This window comes from Manacus candei, unplaced genomic scaffold, assembly GCF_025592945.1.
Source record: "Manacus candei isolate 608988 ecotype Guabito, Panama unplaced genomic scaffold, ASM2559294v1 h1tg000042l, whole genome shotgun sequence".
Lineage (NCBI taxonomy): Eukaryota > Metazoa > Chordata > Aves > Passeriformes > Pipridae > Manacus > Manacus candei.
The window spans coordinates 4,919,556-4,938,711 of record NW_026138090.1 but is presented as its reverse complement, the minus strand read 5'-3'; the positions used below and the strand labels follow the sequence as shown (position 1 = coordinate 4,938,711).

The following is a 19,156-nucleotide window of genomic DNA, read 5'->3' as shown; positions in this document are numbered from 1 at the left end:
GCAGCACCATCTAGTGAGATTAAGGAGGTTTTACTCAACTTTTCAGAAACTCCAGCCTGTTCCCTCTTCACATTTACATTTCCATTTAATCTTGATCCCCTTATAGTCTATTGGGCTGAAAGTCTTTGGGGCTAACAAGATGTGGAAGAAGGTACCTGTGGTGCTCAAAATAGTTCTTTTTACATCTCCTTCTGAACCCCATGAAATCTCATAGATTTGCAAACTGCTAAGCTGAAAAACTGCAGTGCTTTCAACAAGCCTTGCTATTAATGAATTGTCTCCTAGGTAGTGATCTGTACCTTGTTTTGAAAGAATACACTCAGCAAACAACGAACACATGTGTGTTTTACGGAAATGAATGTTCTCAGATGTAGGCTTATCTGTCATCATCCCTACCAGGAAGTGTTACTGATGATGTTTTCTATAAGACAACATCTGTACATTCAGCTCTGTGACAGATGCATGCAAGACTCTATGCAAAATATCCTTTCTAGCCCAAAGATGCTGACAAACAAAATCTAATCTGATTCCAAGCCAGTTAAAATGACATTCATCTTTTCGTAGGCTGCTTGGTGTCTTGAAAGTTTCCCAGTGCCTAATTAAGTTTTAAACAGCTTTGTTTTCCTCATCTACTCATTCCTGGTTAAAAAATCCTGGAGTATTTTTCACTCAACTGAGGCAATGTGCAGATTTAGAAGCATTTTAAAAATACTTCTGATACCACCTCTTCAAATAATGGTTTTGCTCTTGAAAAAAAATAAGCCCCCCCTTCAGAACTTTCTTTCTGAAATTTTTCGTGTCACCAAGAGCTGTACATCACTCACACCAAAAATAATAAAAATTTCTAAATGAAAGCAACTTCCCTGCTTCCAACAGCACATAAGCACATATTCACAAGTTACTCGACTTCTGGAAAAATTGATGCCACTGTAGGAAGATGGAAACAAGTTATATAATTCACTAAATAAAAGCTATGATGTTATTTTATGTTCTTATCCATATCTGCTATGGAGACAGCCATAAATCTGTAGTGATTTCTCTCTTATCTGAAGCTGAAGGAGTTTGTCCTCCACTTGCACACTGGCATCCTCTCCTCCAGTAGGATATCTCCAGTGAGCTGACAGAGGTGGCTGCCTGCACCAGTGCTCCATAGGTTTCTGTCTTCTGCACTTCTGCGCTCATAAACATCACTGCTGTGACATCTTCATTGCTGAACTGCTGCAAGCTGGAGCACGAAGCATCATTGGTTTCTCTTTAAGTCACTTTTAATTATCCTTTCTTTTCCTTGATAACTTATTTTCCAAAATTTTTCACGGATAACTGCTTTACATAGGGATAATTCATTTCATGAAGTGCAAGGCAAGAGCAAGATTCAAAGACACTGCTCAAAGGAGACAAAGTTTGTATTGTCACTCAGATAGCTTCTAAGCTAACAGGTGGATAGATCCAGAGACTCCTGTCTCTTCTCTCCCAAGGGATGAATCTAAAGCAGTTTAGCTAAAACTCTGAAAAAGACCAGCCAGAAATACCTACTATAAAGACTGTAGGTTTCCTCTCAAAACTGGAATATAACAGGAGAAAATTTGCAGACTGACTTATGACATAGACTGACATCATCTCTGGGAAAAGCAATTTGCAAAAATTATCATTTTTTACACTAAAAATAAAGTCCTGCTTTTTTGTGATATTCCATTCTTGCCTATAAGCATCTTACTTTCATGGTGAATATTACATCATATTTTATGAAAACATTACTTTTTGAAAGTGATTCTACAGCATCTAGAATATGTTGATAAATGATACATTAAAATGCCTTAGTAATTTTGTATGTAATCAGTGGATATATTAATTGCTGCCACCCAGTCGGCTCATTTGTAGGCTTTGGCTTACCATACTATAATTAAATACATCACTGTTTGGTTTAATGATTTCATCCTTCCCATCTGAAAGAGGGTGATTTGTTTTCCTCTATCAGCAGCCACTAAAAATGAATGTTTCAAGCTACGAGCTTTGGTCAACTTAAAACATATTGTCCTACAAAAGTCTTTTGTTTATACTTGTACCATGAGAACAGCCCCGTGAAAGGCAACTATACACGAGCTTCAAACTAATTATATGTGAGATTACCTGCTCTGCCTTCTGTACCTACCTACAAAGTCTAAGGAAAATACTTTGCTCTGTTTAAATGATAAATATTCTATCAGAACTAAGACGTTGTTAAACATGTTACACAGAGGGAATTCGTTCATGAAAAGTGCTGGTATTTCAGACCGTAAGGTAACTTACACTGGGGTATTTGTGCCCTTCAAGTTATGATGCCAAACAACCAGTTTGCAGTTTGTCTTGCTTACCTGCAGCTCCACTGGTGCCAGTAGCAGTCACAGGCTCTCAGCCCACCTCACGAGCTGGCCTGGATAACACCAAAGTGAATAAATTAGCTCTTGAAGCTGGGCTGCTGTGTTAACAGCTTCTACAATCTATATGAGTGTCATGAATAATGAAATAAGACACTGGCAATGACAACACATTATTGAAGAGCTGTTAAGTGCTGCATTATGATTTCGTTTTAATGCTGCTCCTGGATGAGAGCTTGCATGCCTGTGTGTGAGGAGGAGGAGGAAGAGAAGGGAAGTTGCTTAATATTCTTCTTGTTGACCTATATTTTGAATTTAGCTAGCTGTTTAATTTAGAGCATGTAATTTCCAGGAGGGCTGGCCATTTGGAAGAGTATTATGCTGCTTTTAAATTTTGTGCACTCAGAAGTCTTGTTGGACTGCAGAGTGGTACAACTAGGTGCCAACAGTGTAGAAAAAGATAAAATAAACCTCTTAAAAATTCCTGGGCTACCCAGTCCTAATCTGTACCATACAAGAAAGACATGGAGCTCCTGGGGCAAGTCCAGTAGAGGACTACAAAGATGATAAGAGGACTGCATCATCTGTCTTATATGGAAAGGCTGAGGGAGCTGGGCCTATTCAGCCTTTAGAAGAAACAACTGAGAGGGGACCTCATCAATTTATATCAGTATCTGAAGGGAGCCAGGCACTTCTCAGTGGTGCCAAGCAATGAAATGAAAGGCATTTGGCAGAAACTGGAACACCTGAACATGAGAAAGAACTTCTTTTATGTGCAGGTGACCGTGCACCAAAACAGGTTGCCCAGAGAGACTGTGATGTCTCCCTCACTGGAGATATTCAAGAACTGTCTGTACTCAATCCAATGCCATGTGCTCTAGGACGACCCTGCTTGAGCAGGGGGGGTGGACCAGATGACCCCACCAGTGGTCCCTTCCTTCCTAAATCATTCTGTAATTCTATGATTCTGTAATCCTGCAAACCAAGGCTGTCCACCGCTGGAGCTGACGCAGGTGACATGGTAAGGTGCAGGAGTGAGCAGGGATAAGAACAAGCAGTCTTGACTCAAACCCAGAAGAGAGTATAGGTGGGTTAAATCCTATTCCAGCCTTGCTCTACAATGAGCAGAAAGTTGGGAAAGAAATGCACTCCAAGTGCAGCACCTGAGGAGATGCAGGTTACATTTCAACACTCCAACATCTGGGGATTCTGTGCCAAAATCCAGTGTCCCTTTTACTGACCTTAGCCAGTGTATTGCAAAATAAGGTAACACTACAGTAATAAAGGTGAAAGAATTTGGCCTCAGTGCTTTAAAGAAACTAAATGAATCTACCACAAGAAATCCAAGGTATCTGGAAATTTAAGTGGAGGAAGATATTACACCCTTATACGATATTTTCATGCTCAAGCACAGCATGGGCACAGAGGCAGGGAAAGAGATTTATTCCAGCAATGACAGTGGAACTACTTCTGTAACCAAAAACACTGGAGACTAAAATCACCTTTATTGCTCATCAGTGGCAAAAAACCCCTTTCACTTCCTGCCTATAAAGCCTTTCACCTTTGATGCTGCAGCAAATGGCCAATAAATCACATGGTAAATGCAATTTCCTCCTACATTTTTAATATTTCTTCATTCCCTGCATAATCCTCAGCTGGAGGAAAAACAAAACTCTCCAGAGTTTACCAGTTGGAAGTGTTACAATATTGATTTCACAAAAGGTCACAGATACAGTTTGTGGTTTTTTCATCTATTCCCCAAACAAGATGCAGGACCAAAGCAGCATGTGCTGGGAACCTCAGACCAGAAAAGAAATATCAGAAACTGGTAAAATTGAAACAAAATAGAAGGGATGCAAAACTTCCTACTACACAGGGAGAAGTGAAAAGACATAGTAAGAAATTGTTCAGGAGTTCATAGTTACTTCTCCATCATCCTCAAAATGAATCCTCTATTCAATCCTCTGTATTCCAGACTGTTGGTCTCAAAACAGCATTTATTGATTTGACCATTTAAATTTTCTTATATCAGGGCAGCCAAGTTTCACCAAATAATATTGAGTTTCAGTTAGAAGCAGACTTCTTTCATTCAAGAGAAAATGTGAAAGGTAACAATGGTTGCATACTGGGGGAAATAACTGGAGAATTGATTTCTCCGGGACAAAAAACAGTAAGGATATTGGTCATCTTACATTTAAAAATATATCTCATACAGTAGAGTGAAATAGAGTTGTACTATCTGAGCTCTTTTCTTCCTCCAAGTTCAAAACTGAGGCAAATACAGACCTCTTGACTTACCTGTTGTCAACTGGGTTCTTTGAGCTGTCAGGTGCCTGTGCTTGCCAAAGGGTTGAAAAAAAGTCAGATACAGCTTTGATAATAACATTCTCTGACAATTTTTTTTTTGTTTTGTTTTTTTTTCCCCCACAGCTCCCTTTAACCCTCCCAATGATCCGGACAGTATGGTCAAATTTGACGCCTATGGAGATGGGATAGGACGATACAATGTGTTCAATTTCCAGTACACTGGAGACAAATACTCCTACGTGAAGGTTGGTCAGTGGGCAGAAACTCTGTCACTCGAGGTAGACTCTATCCAGTGGTCCAGGAGCTCTGTCCCTGTCTCCCAGTGCAGCGACCCCTGCGCTCCTAACGAGATGAAGAATATGCAACCAGGAGATGTCTGCTGTTGGATTTGCATTCCCTGTGAAACCTATGAGTACCTGGCTGATGAATTCACTTGTGCAGACTGCGGGCCCGGAAAATGGCCCACAGCTGACCTGACTGGCTGTTACGACCTACCAGAAGACTACATCAAGTGGGAAGATGCTTGGGCAATAGGTCCTGTTACCATTGCATGCCTAGGCTTTATTTGTACTTTCATGGTTATTGGGGTGTTCATCAAGCACAACAACACTCCCCTGGTCAAAGCCTCTGGCCGTGAACTGTGCTACATTTTGCTCTTTGGGGTCTTCCTGTCTTACAGCATGACTTTCTTCTTCATAGCCAAGCCTTCTCCAGCCATCTGCACCCTCCGTCGTTTGGGGTTGGGAAGTTCCTTTGCCGTCTGCTACTCTGCCCTTCTGACAAAAACGAACTGCATAGCCAGAATATTCGATGGTGTAAAGAATGGGGCTCAAAGGCCCAAATTCATCAGCCCCAGTTCTCAGGTCTTCATCTGCCTGAGTCTCATTTTGGTCCAGGTTGTGGTGGTGTCCGTGTGGCTCATCTTGGAGGCCCCAGGCACCAGGCGGTACACTGTTCCCGAGAAGAGAGAGACTGTCATACTGAAATGCAATGTCAAGGATTCCAGTATGTTAATCTCGTTAACATATGATGTAATCCTCGTAGTCTTATGCACTGTATATGCCTTCAAAACAAGGAAATGTCCAGAGAACTTCAACGAAGCCAAGTTTATCGGTTTCACAATGTACACAACGTGCATCATTTGGCTGGCCTTTCTCCCTATATTTTATGTGACATCCAGTGATTACAGAGTAAGTCTTTGGATATATGTTTCCATAAATCGTATGCATCACTTTAGAGGATCAGCATTCACTAAAAGACTCTTTCAGTTCTTTTGTCCCCTGGATCCCTTGCAAAAAAGTTCTCTTTCAATGTTAGCAGATTTTGGCTTGCTTCTGAGAAAGATGGTCTCATTTCAAAAAGATCATGTACAGTTAGAGCTGGAAAGGATTAGTACTATCAGTCTGATCGTGACAGAGGCATAGAGTATGGATTAAGTATTCATATAGGTTCATGAGTATCTGACATCATAGTCCTAACAGAAAAACCTAGTAGATCATGAGCTGGAATGAGTCATAATGAGTTATTTGGCAGAAATGGGCCTTAAAATAAAATCTGAGCTAGATAGTCTCCTTCTGCAAAAGAATCTGCTATTGAAACATGGTATTTTCTTCCAAGTAAAAAATATAAGGATAGAATTTCAAAATTTCCTATTAAAGAGGGTCTGTAAAAAAAAAAATCCAACAAATGTTATTCTTAAAGATAAAACTTTTTATTCTTTCTACACTTTGTAAAACACATACCTCACTGAGCATAAAATATTGGTCAGCCTACACCAACAAATTCTAAAAACATTAAACTGTTTAAATTGTCACATGGTGTTGCAAAACTTCAAGTTCAATAAAATCGTATTTTTGAACAGAAGGAAATTGTCTGAGAAAAAAATTCAGATCTGCTACACTGGAAATCTCACAGTTATTATGATGTGAGAAATGAGTGCAGGAGTTGGCTCTTACAGCAGTTTAAAGGGAATTAGTTCAACATTCTGCCCAGAAGAAAGGTAGATTAGCTTAGGTGGGTATTACTGCTATTAGTGTGTACATGAAATACCATATAAAACTGTGGAGCTAATAATGTCATTTAACTTAATTTTGGTGTGACCACCCTGGAACAATATATTTAATACTACTTTTCTCAGCTTGGGAAAGGTACTGAAATCCTCGAGAAAACACGGATAGATAAGAAATGACGCAGTAGGACACGCAGAGTGACAGTAAAAGAGCTAAATATATTTAGTCTAGACAAGAGTAAACCCAGGGAGACGTGATCACGACTATAAATAATTTCAAGGCAACAAAAAGAGAGGAAGGGATTATTCGGTCTCAGGAGAAGTTAGAATAGTGAGTAATGGTTTGAAACTGATGAAGGAAAAGTTTAAGAAAGGCACTAGGGAACAGCTCTGGACACCCAAAGCAATCAGGAAGACAGACACAGAAGAAGGGAAATATCAGTGCAGACAGTCACGTGAGTGGACAGCACAGACAGTAATGGCCAAGAAGAGCATGACTTGATTGTTCAAGCAGAATTTTACAGCCTTATGTCCTGAGTGGAGTTTTCAAAACCACTTGTAGGCATTTAATTTAAATTCAAGATTCCAAATAAGCCAACTCGAGTCCTACAAAATCAGCAGAAAAGGTTTTTAACACCTTTTCGATACTTTCACGACAAGCCTGCACTTCTGGGGTTCCTTTGAAAAACCCATATTTATTTTCCATGCAGTGTCACATATTGACTCTGAATCAACTTGTGCCATCCTAGTGTAGCCCAGTTCTGGTAGCATCCCCAATAAACAACCTTAGAAATAGCAGCAATAAAATAATTAATGCTGGATGGCTTGAGATTTCATCGTTAAGCACAAACATCAGTTAGGACTCATCCTTCTGAAAAAAAAGGGAGAGTTCCTGGGAATTTATCCAGAGATTTGTTGTTGAACTCACCACAGTATTTAAAGAACAAAAAAAAAGTAGTTCAACATAGAATACATTCATACCATTACTGAAGCAGAAATGTCCCTCTATGAACCCTATATGACAGGTACTAGACAGCACGTTAGCTGTGTTGGGATTGCAGCAAATACACCTGCTATTTGCATCCAGATTGTTAATGAAGGTTTTTAAGCTGCATTGGTTCTAATATCAATCCCTAGGACAACTACTGACCCACCTCTGTGGGTGTCAAAAAGCACCAGTGGACAGCTCTGAATTCTACATCTCCCACAACGAATCAAAAACCACAGAAGACAAAAACATTTATTTTAGGCTGAATATGCCCTATCTGCTTAATCTGCTCCTAAATGAATAATGGACTTTGAGACACTGATCTCAATCCTTTGAGCCCAGCAGTTCAGCCAGTTTTCATTCCCCCTCACTGTCCACTGATCTAGTCTGTACTTCATCAGATTGTCACAAAGATGTCATAGGAGACTGTTAAAAACCTTACTAAAGACAAAGTATATCCACTTTCGCTCACCATCCACCAAGCTGGTCATTTCACTGCAGAATTCTGTCAGGGTGGTTAAACAATTTTCCCTGTGTAAATCCATACTGACTATTGGCAGCCATTGCTCATCCATGCAAACATCCCAAAACATTTACTTGATTTCCTGCCCATTGGGATGGGCCACTAGCCATTGTTAAGCTTGGATGAAGTGACTCTTGAAAAACAACCAGGTTTCCTTGACCCCTCTACTCTCCAGGGCTGTATCTCATGATATTGTTCCAAGAAGTTGCCTGAACAATTCATACTTCTCTGGACTTTTTGTCTGGCTTTCTTCTCTTGGAATTCTGAATTCCACCGTTTCCTGGTTGCAGAAGCCAGAGCTTTCTCTGCCTCTCTACATTGCTTCTGCCCTTCTGTGTTGTCCCTCCAGTCAGTATTAGAGTGAGAACTGCCCCAAGAAAATCAGAGTCTGCAAACAGAAGATTTCTTCCGGTTATCTTAATAATACTTCTTCTACTTCTTCCTGATTATGTGGTCTATAGTAGACACACACCACAGTGTTGTTCACTTTGGTCTGTCTGCTAATCCTGATACATAATCTATCAGCTGGCTCAAACCCCACTGATGGGCAGAGCTCCATTTGGTCCCACTGCTCTCTCACACACAGCACAGCTCCCCTCCTCACCCTGCTACCAGGGTACTGACCCACACTCTAACTGCAGATCTGCCAGTAAAGCAGGAGCCATCTGCCTGCTGCCACTGGTCACAGACTTTCAGCCTTCACCATGAAGCTGTGTCAGGAGAGGTTTAGGCTGGATATTAGAAGAAGGATCTTCACCCAGAAAGTGGTTGGACACTGTAACAAGCTCCCCAGGGAAGTCATCCCAGGACCAAGCCTGACAGAATTTAAGAAACACTTGGACAATTGTCTCAGGCAAAGGCTGTGTTTCATAGAATAGAATCATAGAATGACTTGAGTTGGAAGGAACCTTAGAGATCATCTAGCTTCAGCCCCCTTCCAAAGGCAAGGACTTCTTCCTGTTATTTGAAGTCACATCCAGCCTGGTCTTGAACACTTCCAGGAATGGGGAGTCCCCAGCCCCTCTGGGTGACCTGTTCTGGTGTCTTACCACCACCATAGTACAGAATTTCTTCCTAAAGTCTAACCTATATCTACCCTTCAGCTTAAGGCCATTCCTCCTTGTACAATCACTACATTCTCTTGTGAAAAGTCCCTCTCCAGCTCTCCTGTGGGCCCCTTTTAGGTACTGGAAGGTGCTTTATGGTCTCCCTGGAGCCTTCTCTTCTCCACGCTGAAGCACTCCAACTCTTTCAGCCTGTGTTCATAGGAGAGCTTATCCAGCTCTCTGATCAGCCAAGTGGCCCTCCTCTGGACTTGTTCCAACAAGTCCATGTCTTTTTTTTTGTTGGAGGTCCCAGACCTGGATGCAGCACTCTCCAATTTAGAGAGAAGGATGTTGAGGGGGACTGTGTCAAAGGCATAACAGAAGGTCAGATAAATGACATGTGTAGCCCTCCCTTTGTCCACTGATGCAGTCACTATATCATAGAAGGCCACTGAGTTGGTCAGGCAGGACTTGCCCTTGGTGAAGCTGTGCTGGCTGTCCTGCTCAGCTCCCTGTTCTCCACGTGCCTCAGCATAACACATGGTCTAGCAGGATTTCCTCCACCCCACCAGCACACCAGTCCAGTCTGTGAGGCCAGGTTAAACACTGAACCACTGGCGTGACCTGGATTAAAAGGAACCCTGTGGGAGGGAGCTATTTTTAACCCAAATCATTTAATTGATTGAGTGTGTAATTATGCCAGCACAGCTGAGCTGCTCCAGGAGGCACAAACCCTAGGAAAGCAGGGTGGGGAGGAGAGCTTTGACAGTGAAGAGAACTTACCTTGAAACTAATGAAAATAAAGGTAGCTTCATTTATTCTCATTTTATAAGAAAACTCCCCTTGTCTTATCTGTACAGTGCCCAGTTCAACACCCACCTGACAGCATAGCTCCATGGACAAAATGCAGAGAAGTGAAGGAGAAAATACAACTAAGGTGTTCCTTTCTCACTCAGCCTCTGTAGAATCTTCCATGTTCACTCACCCATGAAAGCTGAGTACCTTTTCACAGTGCTTGCCAAATCCACGTTGTGTAAAGAGTGATTATTAAATGATCACATTAATTATACTCATTGATGACAAAACACCAATTGTGCTCAGTATATATATAAAGCAACAAAGTCCATTCCCTACTCTATTTTTTAATTTGCACCAATTATTTCTGACAAGGAGATATGAGAAGCATTCCCATGGATGAAGACTAATCCCCAAGAACTACAAGAGTGTAACTAAAGAAAAATGAGCCATGGATGTATAATCATTCAAATTAAGCAGTAGAGTTTAAAGCAGTTTAGTTCAACATCTTAATTAAGGAATCTGCTTGGAAGAAAAGAATATAAACAGAAAATGAGGCAGTAAACTGTCACCTAGTCATACTATTGAATAAAAAGGATAAATGATAGCATCATCAAAGCTATGCTAACAAATGCCCTGAAGCAACTACTCTAAAATCCTACCACCTTACAAACAATTCATTTCTTAGCCCAAAAACTGATGTCTCGGAGCTAGGACACCTCTCAGGCCCAGTCTGACAACAGCCACTAGCTATTATGTTTACTCCAAATTACACCTAGATTTCCACAAGTGATTTCTCAAATTCTCTGCTTAGGACTGAGGCTGGAGACTCAAGTGGTTTTCAGATAGGTGCTTTGCATGAGACACCTAATATAAACCCACGTGACATATAGTATGTGTGAGCTGGTTCTCACTGCAGCTAGCATTGTTCAGATATTGCATGAAAGGCATTACAGAAGGATTCCCTCATCAAGATAGAAATCAAGGGTATGAGAGAAAGAGTGCAGAAATATCCATTCTGTACTAAACAGAGGGAGAACACACTCAGTCAATCTCCCCCTGATATGCAGAGGCACAGCACCACACGCCTCACTCATACAGTCCTAGGATTGTGGAAGAAAAGGATGCAAACCCCCAGGATCATGGTTCTTGCTGTTGTATGATAATGTCTCTAGTACTCTGCATTTCAGAGCTTTCCATACTGAAACACAGTGCTTTGTGCCCACTCTGTCCTAGGTGCAAACCACCACCATGTGCATCTCAGTGAGTCTGAGCGGTTTCGTTGTGCTGGGCTGCTTGTTTGCACCCAAGGTGCACATCATCCTTTTCCAGCCCCAGAAGAACGTGGTCACTCACAGACTCCATCTCAACAGGTTCAGTGTCAGTGGGACCGGGACGACTTACTCCCAGTGTAAGTAACAAAACTGTCATTTTCTATAAGAATGTGGGGTTGTGGTGAGTTTGGGTAAAGGCAAAATGAGTCTTTTACCAGCAACAGAAAGATCTTTATAGGCTGAACTTTGTACCCTGTGAAAGGATCGCTTTCTATGTGTTTGGAGAGAAAAATTCATCCCGCTCCCATGGGAGTCAGCTCAGAGCCTGCTCTGAAGCTCACTGAAGTCAACAGAAAGTTTTTGGAGGGCTCTGACTCCAGCCTGCTGCACAAAGCAAATAGACCCTGTGGTTCACTGTCACCCTGGCAGCTGTGACAGGAACAGATTGCCTTGGAGTATTCCTGTCAAAGTGACATGCTGACAGGACCTGGGCCACAACGCAGCATGGTCTCAATGGCTCATCACCTGCATTATAAGGAAAGGCACCAAGTCTGCAGCAGACACATCCAAAGGATGCCATAAATGGCATCTGTATGCGGAGCATGATCAGTACCCTTTGTTAGTGCCACAGCCAGGGGAAGCAATCAGTGTTCTTTTGCAAGGACAGCTCATCTGCTCTGCTTCCCTCCTTTCCTTCATCTTTACTCTTTTCATTGCAAGCAGAGTCACAGCAGTGATTTTGTTTTGAGGCTGTTGCTCCTTATCTGGGTGAGCTGCTCAGAGATTTTTTTGGATTTAAAAAAAAAAAAAAATAGGTCATCTGTATATTTGTTTGGGTTTTTGGTTTTTTATGTTTTGGTTTTCTTTTTTAATCTAGCTTAATTAGCTTAACTAGTCAAAAATGGGAGCACATAGCACCTTGTTCACAGAGCTCTGTGGACAGCATGTCTACCCTGGAATTCTAATTGAAATCACACTGCAATTATAAAGAGGAAGGAAATAAGAAAGGGAGGAAAGGGGGGGCACAGAACAAGGCTTGCTAGGAAGTTCACACCAACCCAGACTGAGGTTTTTGAGTGTCACCTAAATTTCAAAATTGGCTCAAAACCTTTGGCCCTTCAGATTTCAGACAGAACATGGAAGTGACTTGGAATCCTGCTGTGTATCACCATGGCAGGGATTAGGAGGTAAAGGGATCCCAACCATCTCTGGCCCTCCCATCCCAAACCACACTGTGAGTGAATGCTCAGGGTCCCTTAACAAAAGGGCATCCATGTGGCTCTACATGTTCTCCATCTCATCAGAGTGAGAGCTGCATCCAGCCCTGACACTTGAGGGCAAATTTAACAGCAAATTTGCTGTTTTGGAAAATTTAATGAGATGGCCTTATGTGCCCAAAGTACTGAACACTCCCAAAGGACCAATGAATTCCCAAAATCCTTAGAAGTTTGGTCCCATGAGATTATTTTCATCCTTTGTGAGTTTTGTGTAAGTGCTCTTACCAAGTTTCTTAATACTGTCATGCTATGGAATAAGCTTAGTCAGAAACCATTTTGATTCATAAATAGTTTGTACTGGATTCTGGATTGGATTTTGGAATTTGATATTTCTGTTTTAACAACTGGATAACACGTGTGTGTATGCAAACATGCATGCAACTGAGAGACATCCTCAGTGCACATCTTTGCATTAAAGCCTGCGTTTTCAGGTTTGTGAATAGCTTTAAAACATTGAGAAAAGCATAAAAATCCAGACTTAGAATCTCTTATTGCTTCATTGTTTAGAAAGGTGGCTCCAGTCATGTGCTTTCACTCACTACACTTAATTGAATATGGGATGTCTTGTTGAACTTTTTGAACCATAGAAAGACACAGAATTAGAGCTAAAAGGTACATCACATAAAATGGAAAAAACCCTGTAGTTTCCATCTAGTAGAATTATTTGGGAAAATAATACTGAGAATTTAGTCTCTATCAAAATTCCAATATTTTCAAGATGAAAAATTTTCCCTTACTTCCTTCCATTTATTTGTAGATTATTTTAAATAAATTTCTATTATTTTTCCTAACTGTTTAGTCATTTATAGAGCTCCAAAAAAGTTGCCATCCAAATTGATTCTATTCTATGTCTAAAATATTCCTGTCATTGGTCCTGGAGCTGTCAGCTTGTTTTTATTTTGGTCTTGATGGTATTTTCATCATTCAGAAACTTCTTAATATCAGACTGATAATAATTAGCTCCAGGGCATTCTAGTGACTTTAAAAAGCCAGTTCTCATTCAGTATCAGAGTTCTAGAGGTCAGGAGTACCCAAGTTGTTTGAATGGGCAATGTTTTTCCTGTTTCCACGGACTCCCATGTTCATTGCATCTCAGGGTTGCCACCACCTCTTCACTCCATTGATAATTAATTCCATGAGCATAGTGAGTCATGGACAGCAAGTGACACACAAACAGTTCTTAACAGAGTTCCCTGAACCATGAAAACTGGTCAAAGACTATGAGAAAAGGTAAGCGACACTCGTGATGCTCTTGGGTAGTCTGTGTTAGCTCTAAATGTGTGCCACAATGACATCCCTAAACTGAACAGTGGAGGGAGAGCCTGAGGAAATGGTCAGCTGTATAAGCTGTGGTGTGATAGTGGTCATGAGAGTTAAACTGAGCACCTCATGCAGTCGTTTGAACACAGCTCTTCTTTGCTACACGCTCTGCAGAAAACAAGCAGAGGTGAATACTTGACTGCTCAGCAAGGAGACTTATTTTGATAGCTAAAGTCTGGACTAAAAAAAGAATATAGATTTAAGATGAATAGAGGCAGGGTATGTACCTAGGTATACGTGTTTTGAAACGTGTATATATGTACACACTTACTTGAATCTGAAAATTCCCATTTGGGAGGGCGCTGCATAAATTCTGCTTCCCCTGCAGTGTTTCCCCCATTGTGATCTTCCCCAGTTTTCTTAAGGCCTATTTTATTGATTTCAGCACTCGTAAAACTTTCCAGGGAGCTCAGGAATGATTTTAAGTGCCTAGATGATTAAGGCTAGGCTTTTACACACAGAAGATATCATTCTTCCAAGTTATGTCCACGTGGAGAGCTACACACACACTTAAGCTGCTCCAGGTGTCCTCCAGATGGATCAGAAGGAGAACTGAAACTACTGTTTATAGCCAGACTGGTTCATTTTTTCTCTCTGAATTTATTTTCTCAAGCCCTGCTCCAACCAACCCTGGTATATGGCTTTTATATATGATTAACTCATGGTTATCCAGTTATGAGCACGAGTAGAGGAGACAACACTCTCAGGCGCATGGTGTTATTTTTGGAGTTGTCCTGTGCAGAGCCAACAGCTGGACTCAATGATCCTTATGGGTCCCTTTCAACTCAGGATATTCTATGAGATATTCTAAGAGACACACTGACAGCACGTCAGGATCTGCCCATTCCTGGCTCTGTAGGAATGCTGCAAGGTGACCACAGCAGTGCTGGCTCTGGTGTTGTACCTCTGGTTCTTTTCCTTGGATGGTCTAAGCAAAATGAGAGACAGCCAGAAAAGAGGAGATCAAAAGCATGAACTGGAGCCAAATCACATCTTCTGGTGATGTCACGCATTTGCCCTTGGTCTCAACACAAGGCAAAATAAGGTGAAGTGTCTCTTGCATATCCTGCAATATTTCAGAAACCTCTTGGCTGCTTCTACAGGACACTCAGAACCCTGTAGGGCCAGCGATTAACACTGCTGAGGTCTGTAATGAAAAGCAAGATCTTTTGTACTGTCTCAGGAGAGACTTGGTTCACTTGGTACGAACGCTTTACTCCACCCAGCAGAGTTAATAACTGCATCAAAGCACAAGAGGGGTATGGGCTGTGGAGAAAGCCTGGGAATTCAAAAGGCAAGGCCACTATTTTCATGTCTACCACCATATATTTCTGTCCAATCTTGATATCCTCCTGACCCAGTTACCATAGTATTTGAGCTATTCATGTTCATCAATGTGTTGGACTTTGAAAAAAACCAGAGGCTAAAAAAATACTGGATAAGTGACTGATGTTCATGGGAAAAAAAATGCTTTTGCCTGTAGCCATATTGCAGTTGGACAGGGATTTGAATCAGGTTTCCTGAACAGAATTGATTTTTCTGCTTTCCAACAAAAAGTAGAAATAAAAGTAACAACAATAATAAATAATTCAGCTCAGTGTGCTGCCATGTTATACCCAGTGAAAAACGGAACACAAGACCTGATAGTTAATTTTCACAAACCAGACACATGGATACTCTGTGGCCTTCTACCTACAATGCTTCCACGTCTGTGACTCAAAACACACATTCATGTTGTGAGAGATCAAACTCCATCACCTAATCCAGAAGAGGGGCTCATTCTTGGATCTCCTGTTTATCAGGAATATGTCCTGCCCTCTGACTAGTAGGTTAGTCCAAGAGATGGCTTTAAATTTCTCTTTTTAAAGCAGTTCTGTTTTAAATGAAATATTTGTTCAGTCAATGAAAGAATTAGAAATAGTAGCCAATTTGAAGAAAGAATTATTTGTTCTAAAAATAATGCTGATCATCTTTAAAAAACCAGTTTGCAGCTGAGAGCATAGCCAGCACCAGATCTGAAAGATTGAGCATGCCCTTGTCAGCTGAATAAATTGCTTTTTACACTGGGTGATTGAGTTTGCGAAATCATTGCTTGCCTTGTGTTTTCTTTGATGAAGGCATCACATTTCTCTGGGTCATTGTTACCATTAACCTAATGTATCTTTCAAAAAACAGCTTTGTGGTACTGTGAGCAAAGATGTCACAGAGCATCTGAAAACACATTCTTGATGCCAAGTGAATAATTTTAACAAAGATGGACAAACCAGCTTGCTTTTAAATTAAAATCCACAAGACTTTAGCAGAATGGGGTAATATATTCTGCAGTCAAAATAAAAATACATTTAGAAGCAGATTCTGGTACTCAGATTCAATTGCCATCTAATATCACTGGAGCAATGTAAAGCTGATGTATAAAATGTTATACAATGCAAACAAGTTTATCAGAATCTGGCTCTCATCTCTGGATGCATATTGAATCCTGATCCAGAGCTCCTAGAAATGAAGCCTATCACAGGCAGACATTATTCTGGGATTAGGTGAGAAATAATCTCGCTTTTAAATTCAGTTATTCAAAAATTTCTTCTCTTCATCCAACATCTAATTAGAATTCTTATTTTTATTAATTAAAATGTAGATCAGCACAGAGTTCTAATATGCAGAGGTGGATTTAAAGTTACATATATTTTACTTACAGAAATGTCCACTCCAATTATCTGAAAGTTCAAAGGATCAGACTTTAGTATTTCTTGCCAACAAAATACAATCCAAAGACTCACATTTTAATTCTACTGAGATATCTTAGCACTACTCTAGCTGTACTAATTCACACTACCATGCAAAGTGCTATAAAGTGAGACTCACTGGTGCAGAATCATCAAAAAAAACCCCACATGCATTTTACTCCAACACTGCTTGTAGAAGCATAATCACCCTACGTGTTCCCAGTGGTCAGCAAAGTGAAATCAGGTTTCTCCAGAGGGTGCTTCAGCCTCAGGTCTGAATTGCCATGTAGAGGTGCAAGCAGCACCTCCATCAGCTCTGCTGCTGACCCAGGCGTGCAGAGTGACTTTTCATAAGGCTAAATTGGGTGAGATGGTCAAGATCAACATAAATTCTAGTCCTGTGTGTTGTCATTTTTTGCTGTCCTGAAGTGAGTTATTTTCCCCCTCTCTTTCTCTTTCAGCATCTGCCAGTATGTACGTACCCACCGTCTGCAACGGGAGGGAAGTTCTGGACTCCACCACTTCGTCTCTGTGATTGTGGCTCGTGGTTCAGTTCTTGAGTTTTTAGACTGTTAGGCAAAATTTTGCACATGTTGTGCACTCCAGAAAACACCAGAAAACAAAAGAAATCAAAGCAAAATTAGTACCTTTTTTTAGAAACAGTGTAATAAATTATTTTTGAGGATTGTACAGTATATAGTGACGTTCTGGAACTTTTTAGACTGATTTTAGCCCTTCTGTTGTTAACGGTCGTAAGGGACATGTAAATAACCATGGTTCACAATGTGCATAGTCCTGCAGTAAGGGAGTGATTTGTTGCAAGCACAGTTGCAATGTTAGGTGACTTCTTTCCTACGAATTTTTTTTGTAGCTCCTTGTTGTAATTAACTTAGACTGCATTTCTATGTTGTATATTACAGTTACCTTATGTGTAACAGATTGGTTTTCTCAGCACAAAACAGCAGTATTAATGTAAAGGCACCAATAATAAAAAGATAAAAGTTTTCCAGCATGGTTTCATTTTTATTTCTTCCTCTTTCAAGGTCATTACATTCTTCTAGAGAGCAGGTTAGGTAAAAAGGATAAAAAGTCTGAGCGTGTGTACACAGGTATCTTTGTGCCTGTGTTATGAAATCCATAGCACATAATATGTGCTTACAATTAATTCTTTGCCAGTGTCAAATAGAAATTCCTTCTCTTAAAAAAAATGCACATTATTAAAGCATCTCAAGTTCTCTTTTTGTTATTAAAATGTAGGATAATTTTCAAAAGAAAAATGTCTAATTGCATCTCAATGAGATATTAGCAACAAGTTTTTGATCACTGGTTCTTTCATTTGGCACAACTTAATGCTGTCATGCACACAATAGATTAGTAGCACATAAAAACAAAGAGATTTTAGATTAGGTTGGAAGAAAATCTGTCAGAAAATTAGCTAAGACTGTTTTATATCTCCAGCCAAAACAAAGGTTGTTCACACAACACTGGTGTGAAAGGTAATTCGAGCACCTCAGAGGTAGAGCAAAAAACAGTCAAAAAAAGAGAAATCCAGGAGACATTTACACACATCTCTGGGGTGACCTTTGCATTCAAACCAAATGCTTCAAGGCACACATACCACCTACTTAGACAATTGCAAAATACCTTAAAAGTCTGGCTTTTATAACTGCACTCTTAAAGCTGCCCTCACTCTATTGAAACAAACTGAAATTCTCCCTTCTGACGGGTCCAAAAAGTCATTAAGGAAACAAACACACCTTTGATTAATGTGTCTGAGCATATTTACCTAAGGGCTTGTTCCTGTTGATCTCATTCCAGCTGAGGTCAATAGCAAAATTCTCATTGACTTCAAAGGCAGCACCACCAAGGCTTGAAAGTCAGACACCATAGATACATACTATTGGATGTACATGTTCTCTGGAGCCCAATTCTCCTGCACTTGCAGAGGTTTTTACACATTTCTGTAAAGGTGCAAGTCCTTATGGGTGAACTTGCACTAGAGGTAGCTGCTATTTGGAGTGCAAAAGTTAAAGATGAAGGGTCTTAAAATTCCTATTCATAGATAGACACCTATATTTTCTGAATACCCACATGTCCACCAGCAAAGACCTTTTGATGTCAACACTTCTGTGACTGGCTACACAGACTGCCATTTAAGCCTCTGCATCATGAAGCTCTCCAGTATAGAAATCCCTGTGACTTTCCCCAAAATATAATCAGCCTGCATTATATACAGATCTTTGCATTCAACTCTTTTCTCTCCACAAGTTCTGACATGTCTGATGTTTCAGGTTTGTTTCCCACCTTGATGCAGGGCATGGGATCAAGTTTGGACAGGTTGGGAGTCTTGCTTTCCTAATTAAGTCCCCTTAAAGCATCTCAGGGTGGGCAGCTACATTCATTTGACTTTCGTGTGCTCTTTTGTGGATTAAGAGGCTGTTCACAGTGTGGCAAAAGGTTAGAATATATGACCATAATGCTGATGTCCAATCTTTATGGAGCTCTTAAAAATGCCCAGGACAATGAGAGTTCCTTCTCGAT

At 40.6% G+C, this 19,156-nt stretch overlaps 1 protein-coding gene across 4 annotated transcripts in view; it reads left to right on the top strand.

Annotated features, from left to right (window-relative positions):
- GRM3 (glutamate metabotropic receptor 3) overlaps positions 1-17,624 on the top strand; it is a 104,632-nt gene extending 87,008 nt beyond the window's left edge. For all 4 annotated transcript variants that reach the window (XM_051795291.1, XM_051795293.1, XM_051795290.1 and 1 more), the window contains 3 exons: positions 4,785-5,851; positions 11,258-11,432; positions 17,077-17,624. In XM_051795291.1, coding sequence (XP_051651251.1) covers positions 4,785-5,851; positions 11,258-11,432; positions 17,077-17,150 — 1,316 coding nt within the window. In that variant the 3' untranslated portion in view covers positions 17,151-17,624. The remainder of the gene's footprint in view (positions 1-4,784; positions 5,852-11,257; positions 11,433-17,076) is intronic.
- Positions 17,625-19,156: the final 1,532 nt, after the last annotated feature.